Below are 17,225 nucleotides of genomic sequence, written 5' to 3' on the forward strand. Positions count from 1 at the left end.
CCATGTAGGCTACATGTAGCTATGTGTGTGGAAAACATTTCATCACAGGTAAGACTTAACTTGTTTAGCACAGTTCATTTGTAACTCCACTCACTACTGTATCGTCTGTCTGTTTGTGTTGTTGGTCTTGGCTAGATTAATGTTCCGGTCGGTAGCTAGCTAGCGCTCACTCACTCACTCACTCACTCACTCACTCACTCACTCACTCACTCACTCAAGTGGCTGCTAGCACCGTCATGGAAAGGGGCATGAGGGAGTGAGAACACTAGGGAGCAGGCAATGTTGAAAAGTAATCTTTAGACATGTTGTACTTTTCTTAAATGTAGTTTTGTAATTGACTAAAACAAGCAGACAACAAAGAGTTGTTGTTGTTAGCTAATGGGGTAACCTAGGTAACCACAGGTTGTTTTCCCCACAGGCGGGCAAGGACGCAACGTTCTATCTAATACTGACTGGGACTATTGCACCAACGGCCTCATTGCCAAAATCCCAAAGTATCCCTTTAAGTAAAAGTAAGTGTGTGTCTGTGTGTGTGTGTGTGTGTTGAAAGTGTGTGTGTGTGTGTGGTGAAAGTGTGTGTGTGTGTGTGTGGTGAAAGTGTGTGTCTGTGTGTGTGTGTGTGTGTGTGTGTGTGTGTGTGTGTGTGTGTGTGTGTGTGTGTGGTGAAAGTGTGTGTGTTACCTTATCAGACAGGTACTGCTCATACACCCCTAGTGCTGCAGCCTTCAGCAATCCTTTAGTGGATCCTCCCTTCTTTCCCTCCTTCTGCCGTACCTCCATCACCTCTAGTTGTTGCTGGGCTGTTACTCTGTAGCCCTCCACTGTCAGCCAGAAGAACAGCTCTGCCTGGGCCCCAGCCGCCAGCATGTAGTCTACAGGAGAGGGTAGAGGTCAAAGGTTAGAGGTCAGGGTCAGAGGTCAGCTGTTACTCTGTAGCCCTCCACTGTCAGCCAGAAGAACAGCTCTGCCTGGGCCCCAGCCGCCAGCATGTAGTCTACAGGAGAGGGTAGAGGTCAAAGGTTAGAGGTCAGGGTCAGGGTCAGAGGTCAGCTGTTACTCTGTAGCCCTCCACTGTCAGCCAGAAGAACAGCTCTGCCTGGGCCCCAGCCGCCAGCATGTAGTCTACAAGAGAGGGTAGAGGTCAGAGGTCAGGTGTGGGTTGTTACTTTGTAGCCATCTATTGCCAGGCAGAAGAACAGCTCTGCTTGCTTGCTTGCATGTCAGGACAGAGACAGTGTTGTGTGTGGTACTAACCCATAAAGAACTGCAGGGCGATGTTGTGTACAAGGATGTGTTCCAGCGGTATAATACACAGCTTGCCGAAGTTAGCCGCTAGTTTCAGAGCATCCACCTCCTACAGTAGACAGATGGAGACAGGGAGAGACAAGGTGAGAACAAGCGAAATTGAGAGAGAGCGCGAGGGGGGGTTTAGTACGTGTTACGGTTGACTCGTCTTCACTCCTGTCTTACCTTCCCAGACTGTAGCCTCTGTATCCTGGTCTCACAGACCTTCTTCACAAACAACAGACTGTTGATCTGGTTCTTTATTACATTGATATCTGAGAGAGAGAGAGAGAGAAATGGCGAGGTAGAATGAGAGGGAGGAAGGAGGAGGATAGGGGTGGGATGTGGAGAGGAGAGTTGAGGGAAAAAATATGAATATTTTAGATTTTCAGGATTTTATGTATACTTTGTTAAGTGTGGCGTCATGCATGTCACTGTGTGTCACTCTCTCTCTCTCTGTGTGTGTGTGTGTGTGTCTCTCTCTGTGTGTGTGTGTGTGTCTCTGTGTGTGTGTGTGTGTCTCTCTCTCTGTGTGTGTGTTTGTGTGTGTGTCTCTCTCTGTGCGTGTGTCTCTCTCTCTGTGTGTCTCTATCTGTGTGTGTGTGTCTCTCTCTCTGTGTGTGTGCGTGTGTCTCTCTCTCTGTGTGTGTGTCTCTCTCTGTGTGTGTGTGTGTCTCTGTGTGTGTGTGTGTGTGTGTCTCTCTCTGTGTGTGTGTGTGTCTCTGTGTGTGTGTGTGTCTCTGTGTGTGTGTGTGTGTGTGTGTGTGTGTGTGTGTGTGTACCGTCTCCTGCGGTGTCCAGTGATCGTAGGTACTGTAGTTCTCCCAGAGCCTTGTCTTTAACAGCCTCCAGCTCAGACACTCTGTCTGTCAGCTTCAAGACGTTCAGAAACGCCTCGTAGTTACAGCTAGAGTCCCGGATCTACACACACACAGGTTTGTCAATAGGTGCTACAACAGCTGTATTTATAACAGTTCTTGATCTCTACCAACCACCCACAACTGGTTGATAAAGTGGTTATATTGATAATGATACAGATATTGATTATCAATGTCGTTTGATTGATTCCTCATGAAACCAGGACAAAAAAAGCCCCAGATTTTTTTTATTTTCACAAGATTTAATCCATAGAGTGGTCCTTTGGAGGAATGATTGTTGACATATATTTGACATTTCTTTCCAAAAGCATAATTGATAAGATATAAGTTGGCATATTTATGACACTGTGGTCACAAAGAAAAATTTGCTACAAAGAAAAAGGTGTCATATGAAGCTTTACCGCTTGCTCTGTAATATGAATAGTATTTTGATTCCAATAACAATTTTCTTATATTCATTTATGAATATTAAAAAATATAAACATGAATATTGAAAATACACCATTAGTTATTTGTTAAATTTTCACAATATTGTTGAACATAGTACAATCTAAAGTCATGGTCTTGAATAGCGGAGGTGCATAAAGATGGCGGCTCCATGCACGTACAACAAATGCCTAGTTTGCTAAGTTTTCCGTATTGTACAGCGCTGTCCGTCACTCTTTTTTTGTATCGTCATAAGCAAAGTACACATGATCCCAATTTTCGCTCCAATTTCGTGGCAATTTGAAAAACAAAAAAAGTAGATAGTGCTAATTTGGCGGCACATTGAACCATGTCGCGCGCTGTAGTTTAAAAGCTCAGTGGATAAACTATGTCATATCTGAATTCCGCCATTTTTATGCATCATTGCCATTGGATTCACATTTTCCTGGTCTCGGTCTTGACTCGATCTCGGACCCCTCACCCCCCCCTCCCGGTCTTGACTCAGTCTGCCCCCCCCCCCCCAGGTCTTGGTCGACTCGATTTGCTTTGGTCTTGAAAATCGGTCTCGCTTTAGGTGGTCTCGAACACAACACTGATACTCATATTACAGAGAAAGCGGTAAAGCTTCATATGCCACTGATTACTGTTTTGGATCACCTACAGATGAAACATTATGGAGTCTTAAAGGAGGCCTGGGTAAGGCAACAATGTCATAAATATGTCAACTTTGATTAATTATTTCTCAATAATACTTTTAGATACAAATGTCAAATATATGTCAACAATCCTTCCTCCAAAGGACCACTCTATGGATATAATCTAGTGAAAATCATATTTTGTTGTCCTGGTTTTTTACTGATACTAACCATCCAGATAACAAACTGGTTGACGTAATCAGGATCACTCAGCTGGTTGACCAGTGGAAGGAGAACGCCTTGCGCCAGAATCTCCTGGAACATGGACACAATCACATTACATCACCATCAGAATCTCCTGTAACATGGAAACAATCACATTACATCACCATCAGAATCTCCTGTAACATGGACACAATCACATCACCATCAGAATCTCCTGTAACATGAACCCAATCACATTACATCACCATCAGAATCTCCTGTAACATGGAAACAATCACATTACATCACCATCAGAATCTCCTGTAACATGGACACAATCACATTACATCACCATCAGAATCTCCTGTAACATGGACACAATCACATTACATCACCATCATCAGAATCTCCTGTAACATGGACACAATCACATTACATCACCATCAGAATCTCCTGTAACATGGACACAATCACATTACATCACCATCATCAGAATCTCCTGGAACAGGAACACAATCACATTACATCACCATCATCAGAATCTCCTGGAACATGGACACAATCACATTACATCCCCATCAGAATCTCCTGGAACAGGAACGCAATCACATTACATCACCATCAGAATCTCCTGGAACATGGACACAATCACATTACATCACCATCATCAGAATATCCTGTAACATGGACACAATCACATTACATCACCATCATCAGAATCTCCTGGAACATGGACACAATCACATTACATCACCATCGGAATCTCCTGTAACATGGACACAATCACATTACATCACCATCTTCAGAATCTCCTGGAACATGAACACAATCACATTACCATCAGAATCTCATGTAAAATGGACACAATCACATTACATCACCATCAGAATCTCCTGGAACATGGACACAATCACATTACATCACCATCGGAATCTCCTGTAACATGGACACAATCACATTACATCACCATCAGAATATCCTGGAACATGGACACAATCACATTATATCACCATCAGAATCTCCTGTAACATGGACACAATCACATTACATCACCATCAGAATCTCCTGTAACATGGAAACAATCACATTACATCACCATCAGAATATCCTGTAACATGGACACAATCACATTACATCACCATCGGAATATCCTGGAACATGGACACAATCACATTACATCACCATCAGAATATCCTGTAACATGGACACAATCACATTACATCACCATCAGAATCTCCTGTAACATGGACACAATCACATTACATCACCATCAGAATATCCTGGAACATGGACACAATCACATTACATCACCATCAGAATCTCCTGGAACATGGACACAATCACATTACATCACCATCAGTACTGTATGGGGCCATAAACAAACAAGAAACCGCACACCCAGGGGCAGCGTTTCTGGTGGGCGGAGACTAACGCGGGGAGACTTAAAACCGTTCTACCAACAAGTCTACTGTGGCACTAGGGCCGATAAAACTCGAGACCACTTTTATTCTACCCACAGAAACGCATGAAAGGCCCTCGCTCGCCCTCCCTTCAGCAAATCAGACCTTGACTCCATCTTCCTGCTTACAAACGAAAGCTCAAACAGGAAGTACCAGTGAAGCGCTCAATACGGAAGTGAGGCTACAAGACTGTTCTGCTAGTATAGACCGGGATATGTTCCGGAATTCATCCGAAGGAGTTTACCAAATCAGTACCGGACTTCATCAATAAGTGCATTGACATTGTCCCCACAGTGACTATACGAACGTATCCAAACCAAAAGCAATGGATTACTATATAATAATACTATAAGCCATTTAGCAGACGCTTTTATCCAAAGCGACTTAGTCAAGTGTGCCTTTTTTAACCCTGGAATACCAGGGCGTGTTCTTAGAGCATGCGCAGACCAGCTGGCAAGTGTCTTCAGGGATATTTTCAATCTCTCCTTGTCCCAGTCGGTAATCCCAACATGTTTCAAGCTGATCACCATCATCCCTGTTCCCAAGAAGTCCAAGGTAACCTGCCTAAATGACTATCGCCCTGTAGCTCTCACCTCTGTATTTATGAAATGCTTTGAAAGGCTGCTTGTGGCTCACATCAATACAATCATCCTAGACACCCCGGATCCACTCCAATTTGCATACCGCCTCAGCAGATCAACAGATGACGCAATCTCTATTGCACTCCACACTGCCCTCTCCCACCAATGTGATAATGTTGTTTATTGACTCAGTTCAGCGTTCAACACCATAGCGCCCTCCAAGCTCATCACTAAGCTCAGGACTCTGACTTTGAACAACTCTCTCTGCAACTGGAACCTGACCTTTCTGACGGGCCGCCCCCCCAGGTGGTGAGGGTAGGCAACAACACCTCCGCAGCGCTGACTCTCAACACGGGGGCCCCCTCAGGGGTGAGTGCTTAGTCCCCTCCTGTACACCCTGTTCACACACGACTGTGTGGCCACGCACTACTCCAACGCCATCATTAAGTTTGCTGACGACAGCGGTGGTAGGCCTGATCACCGACGACGATGAGACAGCCTATAGGGAGGAGGTCAGAGACCTTGGCAGTGTGGTGCCGGAGCAACAACCTCTCCCTCAACGTCAATAAGACCAAGGAGCTGATCATGGACTACAGGAGAAAGAGGGGAGAGCACGCCCCCATCCACATCGACAGGGCTGTAGTGGAGCGGGTCGAGAGCTTCATGTTCCTTGGCGTCCACATCACTAAGGACTTAAACATGGTCCCCACACGCGCACAGTTGTGAAGAGGGCACGACAGCGCCTCTTCCCCCTCAGGAGGCTGAAAAGATTTGGCATGGGCCCTCAGATCCTCAAAAGTGTGTGTGTGTGTGTGTGTGTGTGTGTCTCACCCTGAGGAAATATCTCATGTTCTTGTTGTGGAAGTCTCCAGGAGGTAGTAACAGATACAGCAGCACCTCACACAGATCCCTCAGGAACCCTGACACACAGAGACAGACAGAGAAGTCAGCGCCTCACACAGATCCCTCAGGAACCCTGACACACAGAGACAGACAGAGAAGTCACCACCTCACACAGATCCCTCAGGAACCCTGACACACAGAGACAGACAGAGAAGTCAGCGCCTCACACAGATCCCTCAGGAACCCTGACACACAGAGACAGACAGAGAAGTCAGCGCCTGAATGTGAACATTATGATAAACCCACTCAGAGACAGACAGAGAGAAAAGTCAGCATCTGAATGTGAACCTTATGATAAACCCACAGAGGTAAAAACCTGGAGCAGACGCACACCCACATCTTTTTTGTAGAGGTGCTGACTAACGGAGAGTAAACAGTAGAAAAAGAAAGTTGCACACGATATATATGCTCCCAACAATTTAATGGGAAAACTTCATTACTAACGTTTCGGCTGACCCTGAAGAAAGCGCTGCGTTGCCAACCGTTGGTTATAAGGTTTACCCCATTGTCTTTCATCCGATGGTGTCATTCTAACGCAACAAGCGTCTCCAGGAGCCATCTGTCTAGCAAACCGTGGAACTCATCCCTACAAATCTAGATTTTGCTCATCTGCCTAACACTAGTTGCCAGGACTACCATAGCTATGAACTGTTGCACTGGCTATTGGCTGCTACAGCAAACCATGTTCGATCAGCAGAGGAAACTTGTTCCCAGTCAGCAGCCCAGTACCAGTTTGTTTGAATCGCCATTACTGTAGCTAGTCTGCCAGCTTGCTGATGAAGTTGTAATGCACCAAAGTTATGGGGTCGTTCTCAGAAATCAGTATGTATCCGTCCCTGATAGCTGGCACTGGTGACTCGCTACGTTTGTCATTATACCCTGATGAAGACAGCTTGTCTGTCGAAACGTTTTTCCAAGTGTTTTACTCAGTTCGCCAGCACCTCGCCTAAATAGGTGTGCGTTTCTTTCGCCTCTATATGACTCGCTACGTTGTAACACTTGGCCAACACGAAGTCGCAGCTAGCGCAGTCAGCTGCTGCAGAACTCGGTGCACTAAACACAGCAGAACAGAAACTGTCTTATCATAAAACATATTAATTGTGCTATAGCTAGAATTTTACTACGCTATGTAGCTACCTTGAGGGAGTATTTATTCAGCATTGAGTGTGTGAACTGGCGTCGGGTTAGCATCACTTGCGTTTCATGTGGCTCCCGAGTGGTGCAGCGGTCTAAGGCACTGCATCTCAGTGCTTGAGGCGTCACTACAGACCCCCTGGTTCGATTCCAGGCTATATCACAACCGGCCGTGATTGGGTGTCCCATAGGGCGGCGCACAATTGGCTCAGCGTCGCCCGGGTTTGGCCAGTGTAATAGACTAGTTATAATGCAGTAAGTGGTAATAGACTAGTTATAATGCAGTAATAGACTAGTTATAATGCAGTAATGTAGGCCGTCATTGTAAATAAGAATTTGTTCTTAACTGACTTGCCTAGTTAAATAAAGGTAAAATAAAAAATAAAATAAAAATATGGAGACTGGCTCAGCTAGCAAGCAAAATAGTTAGCTAGCTAGCCAATTTTCATGCACATTTCGAATTTCGCAATACTGATTCTACAACCACAATACTCCTTAGCTAGATGTAGAATTAGGTAGTTAAGACTTAAAAGAAAATGTCAAAATTAGCTACAGGTTTATAGTTTTTGTAAGATAAACTCTGACCTTAGTAACATTTTCGGATGTTACGACAGCGTATTGTAGCCAAACTACTTTTTTGATCTATCCCATGAGTGTTTGCGAGTTATCAGACAGATCATTGCAGACGGCGTTGTGCTATCTGACGTGAGACGGTGAGGTTTACCCATTAAATCCTTGGGCGCATATAGAGTGTGGGACTTTCTTTCTATTTAAAACACACAGAGGCTCAAAGGTGTTTCAACTGCCGAGGTGCAGCGTGTGAACCTTTCTCGTTCTTCAGGGTGTGTGTGTGTGTGTGTGTACCTTCTTCATCCTTCAGGGAGGTGCAGACCACGTCTCTACAGATGTTCCTCTCCATCTCCACCTCCGCCTCAAAGAACGACTCCACCATCTCCTCCGACAAGTCCCCTAGAAACACACCACCACCATGATCATAAACATCACCACCACCACCACCATCTTCATAATTATCCACATCATCATCATGTCTGATAGAGAAAGAGAGTGTGTGTGTCTCTGTGTGTGTCTGTCTGTGTGTGTGTGTGTCTGAGAGTGTGTGTGTGTGTGTGTGTCTGAGTGTGTGTGTGTGTCTGTGTGTCTGTCTGAGTGTGTGTGTGTGTGTGTGTGTGTGTGTGTCTGAGTGTGTGTGTCTGTCTGTGTGTGTGTCTGAGTGTGTGTGTGTGTGTGTGTCTGTGTGTGTGTCTGTCTGAGTGTGTGTGTGTGTGTGTGCCCTTACTCTGTTTATTGTCTTCCCTGCCCTCCAGTCTGTCTTGGGCCTTTCTGAAGACTCGAAGGTGAGTAGCGAAGTCATCCACCAGTCTGGTGGTCAAATAAGGCTGCCAGTCTACATCTTTAGACCTGTATAACCGTGTGGTAAAACAGTAGTAATACAGTCGTTATAGAGTAGTAATAGACTAGTTATGACGCAGTAATAAGAGTAGTAAGACTAGTTAAAAAGCAGAAATAGACTAGTTATAATGCATTAATAGAGTAGTAATAGACTAGTTATAGAGTGGTAATAGACTAGTTATAATGCAGTAATAGACTAGTTATAATGCAGCAATAGAGCAGTAATAGACTAGTTATAAAGCAGTAATAGACTAGTTATAATGCAGTAATAGAGTGGTAATAGACTAGTTATAATGCAGTAATAGACTAGTTATAATGCGGTAATAGACTAGTTATAATGCAGTAATAGAGTGGTAATAGACTAGTTATAATGTAGTAATAGAGTGGTAATAGACTAGTTATAATGCAGTAATAGAGTGGTAATAGACTAGTTATAATGCAGTAATAGACTAGTTATAATGCAGTAATAGTGGTAATAGACTAGTTATAATGCAGTAGAGTGGTAATAGACTAGTTATAATGCAGTAGAGTAGTAATAGACTAGTTATAGAGTGGTAATATACTAGTTATAATGCAGTAATAGACTAGTTATAATGCAGTAAGACTAGTTATAATGCAGCAATAGAGCAGTAATAGACTAGTTATAATGCAGTAATAGACTAGTTATAATGCAGTAATAGAGTGGTAATAGACTAGTTATAATGCAGTAATAGTGGTAATAGACTAGTTATAATGCAGTAGAGTGGTAGACTAGTTATAATGCAGTAATAGTGGTAATAGACTAGTTATAATGCAGTAATAGACTAGTTATAATGCAGTAATAGACTAGTTATAATGCAGTAATAGTGGTAATAGACTAGTTATAATGCAGTAGAGTGGTAATAGACTAGTTATAATGCAGTAATAGAGTGGTAATAGACTAGTTATAATGCAGTAATAGACTAGTTATAATGTAGTAATAGACTAGTTATAATGTAGTAATAGACTAGTTATAATGCAGTAATAGAGTAGTTATAATGCAGTAATAGAGTGGTAATAGACTAGTTATAATGCAGTAGAGTGGTAATAGACTAGTTATAATGCAGTAATAGAGTGGTAATAGACTAGTTATAATGCAGTAATAGACTAGTTATAATGTAGTAATAGACTAGTTATAATGTAGTAATAGACTAGTTATAATGCAGTAATAGAGTAGTTATAATGCAGTAATAGAGTGGTAATAGACTAGTTATAATGTAGTAATAGACTAGTTATAATGCAGTAATAGAGTGGTAATAGACTAGTTATAATGCAGTAGAGTGGTAATAGACTAGTTATAATGCAGTAATAGAGTGGTAATAGACTAGTTATAATGCAGTAATAGACTAGTTATAATGTAGTAATAGACTAGTTATAATGTAGTAATAGACTAGTTATAATGCAGTAATAGAGTAGTTATAATGCAGTAATAGAGTGGTAATAGACTAGTTATAATGCAGTAGAGTGGTAATAGACTAGTTATAATGCAGTAATAGAGTGGTAATAGACTAGTTATAATGCAGTAATAGACTAGTTATAATGTAGTAATAGACTAGTTATAATGTAGTAATAGACTAGTTATAATGCAGTAATAGAGTAGTTATAATGCAGTAATAGAGTGGTAATAGACTAGTTATAATGTAGTAATAGACTAGTTATAATGCAGTAATAGAGTAGTTATAATGCAGTAATAGAGTGGTAATAGACTAGTTATAATGTAGTAATAGACTAGTTATAATGCAGTAATAGTGGTAATAGACTAGTTATAATGCAGTAGAGTGGTAATAGACTAGTTATAATGCAGTAATAGAGTGGTAATAGACTAGTTATAATGCAGTAATAGACTAGTTATAATGTAGTAATATACTAGTTATAATGTAGTAATAGACTAGTTATAATGCAGTAATAGAGTAGTTATAATGCAGTAATAGAGTGGTAATAGACTAGTTATAATGCAGTAGAGTGGTAATAGACTAGTTATAATGCAGTAATAGAGTGGTAATAGACTAGTTATAATGCAGTAATAGACTAGTTATAATGTAGTAATAGACTAGTTATAATGTAGTAATAGACTAGTTATAATGCAGTAATAGAGTAGTTATAATGCAGTAATAGAGTGGTAATAGACTAGTTATAATGTAGTAATAGACTAGTTATAATGCAGTAATAGAGTGGTAATAGACTAGTTATAATGCAGTAATAGAGTGGTAATAGACTAGTTATAATGTAGTAATAGAGTAGTAATAGACTAGTTATAATGCAGTAGTGGTGATAGACTAGTTATATTGTAGTAATAGACTAGTTATAATGTAGTAATAGACTAGTTATAATGTAGTAATAGAGTATTAATAGACTAGTTATAATGCAGTAGTGGTGATAGACTAGTTATAATGTAGTAATAGACTAGTTATAATGTAGTAAGACTAGTTATAATGTAGTAATAGAGTGGTAATAGACTAGTTATAATGTAGTAATAGAGTGGTAATAGACTAGTTATAATGTAGTAATAGACTACTTATAATGCAGTATTATAATGAAGTAATAGAGTGGTAATAGAATATTACCGTGTAGAGAACTGGACCAGAGCGTTCTGGACAGTCTGTCTGATTTCCAGCAGAAAAGACTCATCCTCACTCAGAGCGTAATACCAGTACTGGATATAATCTCTCAATGCAAACAGGATGACCTGGAGAGGGGGAGGAGGGAGGGAGAGAGAGAGAAACAGGCCAGTCATCATTGTTGCTGTGAACTCCATGTTCATCGTACCTGAGGAAGTGGGAACTCAAAACACTTAGCTAGATTGCTGACTCTAAATATTATATTGTTTGTAGATAGCCAGGATAATAGGCTAATTGATGAATCTATCAGTAAATGTAGGCTAATGTCCTACAACAACTTTCCAGCGCTAGGCCTAGGCTACTTGATGTAGCCTAGGTCCCCTGTAGTTCAGTTGGTAGAGCATGGCATTTGCAACGCCAGGGTTGTGGGTTCGTTTCCCACGGGGGGCCAGTGTGAAAAATGTATGCACTCACTAACTGTAAGTCTCTCTGGATAAGAGCGTCTGCTAAAGGACTAAAATGTAAATGTAATGTAAATGTAGGCCTATTCACTGCAAATGGCGCACTCCACTCGGCTACGGAGGCGGATCAAAACCATACTAACTACAGCCTACTCCGGTTGTAAAGTGGTGCCATTACCTCAATTTTTAAGAGGTGAGAAATACTTTATATACGCACAGAAAGCTGTGACTCTCCTCTCTAACTAGAACAGTAGTTGATCCTGGAAAGACAGCACTGCAGTAGATAGCGGCCGTTTTACTGGCTCCTGACATTCTGCTATTTTGTGTGTTTCTTTATGCTGATCTTAAAGGAAAACTCATATTTTGGTATTTGTTTCATTAGTCCATTGTTGATATAGTCCCAAAATGTTTTGCATGTCAGCAATCAAGTTTGAAATACATATAACTTTCAAAATACAGACATAAAGCATTTTGCATTATATGATGCAAACTGCACCATGCCTTCTGTTCTGTTGGAGAATGTGCAGTCACTGGGAAAAAAAAAAAACTGGATGAACTCCGAGACTATCCTATCAACGGGACCTGAAGAACTGTAATATTCTATGATTCTCGTAGTCATGGCTGAACAAGGCCACGGATAATATATATCCGTTTCTTCATGCATTGTCTAGACCAGACGGCAGCCTCGGGTAAGACTAAAGGGGGAGGGGTGTGTCTTTGTTAAGAGCAGCTGGTGCACAATCTCTAATGTTAAGGAAGTTTCACGTTTTTTGCTTGTTAAAATACCTCATGATAAAGCTGCACACCGTATTATCTACCAAGAGTTTTCAGCTATATTTTTTTCGTAGCTGTCCATTTACCAGAACAAACCGATTATGGCACTCAACAAGCTGTATAGACGGGTTGGTTGTTTATTAACAAAACCGACGCGTGCACAACTATAGGGCAAAACAGACGGGGGTTGGCTTAGATTGTTGACAACATGTAAGCTATATTTTGTCACCATTGTTTATTGAAAACATAAATAAATGTGCTGAATTAGCCCTTGTTGTCTCTTAAATAGATTGTTACAGTTGTTGGTTAGCTAGCTAGCAAGCAAATATATTGCCATATTAGCATTGACATGAAATCAGTTAAAACACCTCAAAACAAGACATTGTATCAAGAACAAGATGAAACGAGCTGAAACGAGCCACTTATTATTCCCCAAATGGCGGTTTCTTGTCATTCTTGGTAGCAATCTGGCAATCCAGAATCACAACAACATGCTGACTTCAGCCCCATGGAAGCGCCAACATCATTTTTGTGAAGTTGGAAGCTAACCCATCCATAGGGTGTTAAAGTGGAAGGGAAACACTAGGCTTTAGAACACCAGCTAACTGTAACTGTAAATCTAGCCCATCTATAGGGCTTTAAGCAAACAGGAAAATACACATCCAGAGGAGGCGCTTCTCGTGGCCGGTGATTTTAAGACAAGGAAACTGAAATCCGTTTTACCTCATTTTTACCAGCATGTCAACAGTGCAAGTATAGGTGACAAAACTCTAGATCACACCTTTACTCCACACACAGAATGCATATCCCTTGCCCTCCCTTTGGAAAATCTGACCATAACTCTATCCTCCTGGTTACAAGCAAAAACTCAAAACAGGAAGTACCAGTGACGAGCTCAATACGGAAGTGGTCCGATGAAGCGGATGCTAAACTACAGGACTGTTTCACAGACTGGAATATGTTCCGGGATTCATCCGATAACACTGAGGAGTTTACTACATCAGTCACCGGCTACATTAATAAGGGTATCCACAACGTCGTCCCCACAGTGAACGTACGTACATATAATAATAATAATAATAATAATAATAATAATAATAATATGCCATTTAGCAGACGCTTTTATCCAAAGCGACTTACAGTCATGCGTGCATACATTTTTGTGTATGGGTGGTCCCGGGGATCGAACCCACTACCTTGGCGTTACAAGCGCAAGCGCCGTGCTCTACCAGCTGAGCTACAGAGGACCACCATATCCCAACCAGAAGTCATGGATTACAGGCAACATCTGCACTGAGCTGAAGGCTAGAGCTACCACTTTCAAGGAGCGGGACACCAATCTGGATGCTTATAAGAAATCCCACTATGACCTCCGACGAGCTATCAAACAGGCAAAGCATCAATACAGGACTAAGATTTAATCCTACTACGCCGGCTCTGACAATTGTCGGATGTGGCAGGGTTTGCAAACTATCAGGGATTACAAAGAAAAACCCAGCCGGGAGCTGCCCAGTGACACGAGCCTACCAGATGAGCTTAATGCCTTCTATGCTCACTTCGAGGCAAGCAACACTGAACCATGCATGAGAGCACCAGCTGTTCCAGACGACTAAGTGATCTCGCTCTCCGTAGCCGATGTGAGTTAGACCTTTAAACAGCTTAACATTAACACGGACGCGGGGCCAGATGGAATACCAGTATTCACTGACATTTTCAACCTCTCCCTGACCCAGTCTGTAATAACTACATGTTTCAAGCAGACCATCATAGTCCCTGTGCCTAAGAATGCCAAGGTAAACTGTCTAAATGACTATCGCCCCGTAGCACTCACATCTGTAGCCATGAAATGCTTTGAAAGTACTCTCATCAACACCATAATCTCAGACACCCTGGACCCACTCATATTTGCATACCCCCCCCCAACAGATCCACAGATGATGCAATCTTTATTGCACTCCACACTGCCCTCTCCCACCTGGATAAGATGAACACCTATGTGAGAATGACGTTCATTGACTACAGCTCAGCGTTCAACACCATAGTGACCTCCAAGCTCATCACAAAGCTCAGGACCCTGGGACTAAACACCTCCCTCTGCAACAGGATCCTGAACTTCCTGATAGGCCGCCCCAGGTGGTGAGGGTAGGCAACAATACATCAGCCACACTGACCCTCAACACGGGGGCCCCTCAGGGGTGTGTGCTTAGTCCCCTCCTGTATTCTCTGTTCACCCACGACTGCAACACCATTATTAAGTTTGCTGACGAAACGACGGTGGTAAGCCTGCTCACCATCGATGACGAGACAGCAGGGATCATCAACTAGAGTCAGCCGCGAGCAGATTTTTTCTTGAGCAGATGGTCGGGGGGCCGGAACATAATTACAAATAATTTGTAGACTGCAAATTGACCGCAAGAAGCCCAAACATATATAATATGACTAAAACAATCATTTCAAACCTTGCTTACATTTGTATATGATCACGTCGCTCTATAATGCGTGGGAATACTTGGGAACAGATTTCCAAAAAGTGTGGTGCCAGGACACCAACATTTCCCTCAACATCAGCAAGACAAAGAAGCTGAGCGTGGACTACAGGAAACGGAGGGCCAAGCACCCCCCTATCCACATCGATGGGGCTGTAGTGGAGCGGGTCGAGAGCTTCAAGTTCATCGGTGTCCACATCACTAAGGATCTATCATGGTCCACACACACCAACCCAGTCGTGAAGAGGGCACGACAACGCCACTTCCCCCTCCGGAGGCTGAAAAGATTTGGCATGGGCCAGCAGATCCTCAAAAATGTCTACAGCTGCACCATTGAGAGCATCTTGACTGGCTGCATCACCATTTGATATGGCAACTGCTTGGCATCCGACCACAAGGCGTTAGCGGGTAGCCTAGTGCGTTTTTGCCGAGTACATCACTGGGGCCGAGCTCCCTGCCATCCAGGACCTCTATAGCAGGCGGTGCAGACTCCAGCCACTCTCTGTTTATTATCTATGCATAGTCACTTTAATAACTCTACCTACATGTACATATTACCTCAATTACCTCGACTAACCGATGCCCCACAGTGACTCGGTACCGGTACCCCCTGTATATAGCCTCGCTATTGTTATTTTTACTGCTGCTCTTTAATTATTTGTAACTTTTTTTTTGGGGGGGGGGTTGGTATTTTTTCTTAAAACTGCATTGTTGGTTAAGGGCTTGTAAGTAAGCATTTCACTGTTGTATTCGGCACGTGACAAATAACATTTGATTTGATTTGATTCTCTCCGCTACCGCATAGCAAGCAGTACCGCTGCACCAAGTCTGGAACCAACAGGACCCTGAACAGCTTCTACTCCCAAGCCATAAGACTGCTAAATAGTTAACCAAATAGCTACCTGGACTATATGCATTGACCCCAATTTGCACTTGATTAGAATTTTGCTTTGAAAATTGTCATTTTCCCACAATTGCATTTGCAGCAACGGTCATATGCTTGTGCTTCTCAGAATGCATCTCTCCCTCCTCCGTGCGCACAGTGGGGAGAGGGAGTGAGAGTCAGCAGCCGACAGCGAAACAGGGACAGGCAGGTACTTTCATAGCAGGAATCAACGTAACGCAATAAGGCTATTACTGTTGACCAAATAATGGTTTTAGAACAATCAATCAATCTACAAGAACGGAGATCACCGACGTAAGCAAAATGCTTTGGTAAGAGAAAGGCAATGTCGGTGTCTTTTCGGTTTAACGTCCCAGCTCTACATCGAACCCACAGTGGCCATACAAAACTACAGAGGACCACACAATGGGACTCACACACACACACACATGGACACACACACACACAGTGACATCTGTAGAGAGACAGTGAGGCTGCGGATCCAGGCAGGTCGTGATCTAATTAGGCTACTTAATGACACGCCCTCCCTTTATCTGGCTGCCATATAAACTAACTTTAGTGGACACATTTCAGTAATACAGTGCTGTGACAAAGTATTTGCCCCCTTTCTAATCTTCTCGACTTTTGCATATTTGTGATACCTTTAGATCTTCAACCAAAATCCAAAATTAGATAAAGGGAACCTTATTGAACAAATAACACAACAATGACATAGTTATTTCATTTATTTCATAAACAAAGTTATGCAACACCCAATTCCCCTGTGTGAAAAAGTAATTGCCCCCTTACACTCAATAACTGGTTGTGCCACCTTTAGCTGCAATGACTCCAACCAAATGCTTCCTGTAGTTGTTGATCAGTCTCTCACGTCGCTGTGGAGGAATTTTGGCCCACTCTTCCATGCAGAACTGCTTTAACTCAGTGACGTGTTTTTTCAAGCATGAACTTCTTGTCTCAAGTCCTGCCACATATCAATTGGGATTAGGTCTGGACTTCGACTAGGCCTTTCCAAAACTTCAAATGTGTTGCTTTTTAGCCATTTTCATGTGGACTTGATTGTGTGTTTTGGATCATTGTCTTGCTGCATGACCCAGCTGCGCTTCAGCTTC

At 42.5% G+C, this 17,225-nt stretch overlaps 1 protein-coding gene across 1 annotated transcript in view; it reads right to left on the reverse strand.

Moving 5' to 3' along the window:
- Nucleotides 1-17,225, reverse strand: part of LOC121572272 (sorting nexin-13) — a 49,183-nt gene that overhangs the window by 13,315 nt on the left and 18,643 nt on the right. The window contains exons 5-13 of the mRNA XM_041884290.2: nucleotides 11,498-11,619; nucleotides 8,803-8,924; nucleotides 8,370-8,474; nucleotides 6,300-6,388; nucleotides 3,455-3,538; nucleotides 2,067-2,205; nucleotides 1,471-1,559; nucleotides 1,255-1,354; nucleotides 682-872 (exon numbers count right to left, since the gene is read on the reverse strand). Of these exons, the coding sequence (XP_041740224.2) occupies nucleotides 682-872; nucleotides 1,255-1,354; nucleotides 1,471-1,559; nucleotides 2,067-2,205; nucleotides 3,455-3,538; nucleotides 6,300-6,388; nucleotides 8,370-8,474; nucleotides 8,803-8,924; nucleotides 11,498-11,619 (1,041 nt within the window). The remainder of the gene's footprint in view (nucleotides 1-681; nucleotides 873-1,254; nucleotides 1,355-1,470; nucleotides 1,560-2,066; nucleotides 2,206-3,454; nucleotides 3,539-6,299; nucleotides 6,389-8,369; nucleotides 8,475-8,802; nucleotides 8,925-11,497; nucleotides 11,620-17,225) is intronic.

Source organism: Coregonus clupeaformis, chromosome 8, assembly GCF_020615455.1.
Source record: "Coregonus clupeaformis isolate EN_2021a chromosome 8, ASM2061545v1, whole genome shotgun sequence".
Taxonomy (NCBI): Eukaryota; Metazoa; Chordata; class Actinopteri; order Salmoniformes; family Salmonidae; genus Coregonus; species Coregonus clupeaformis.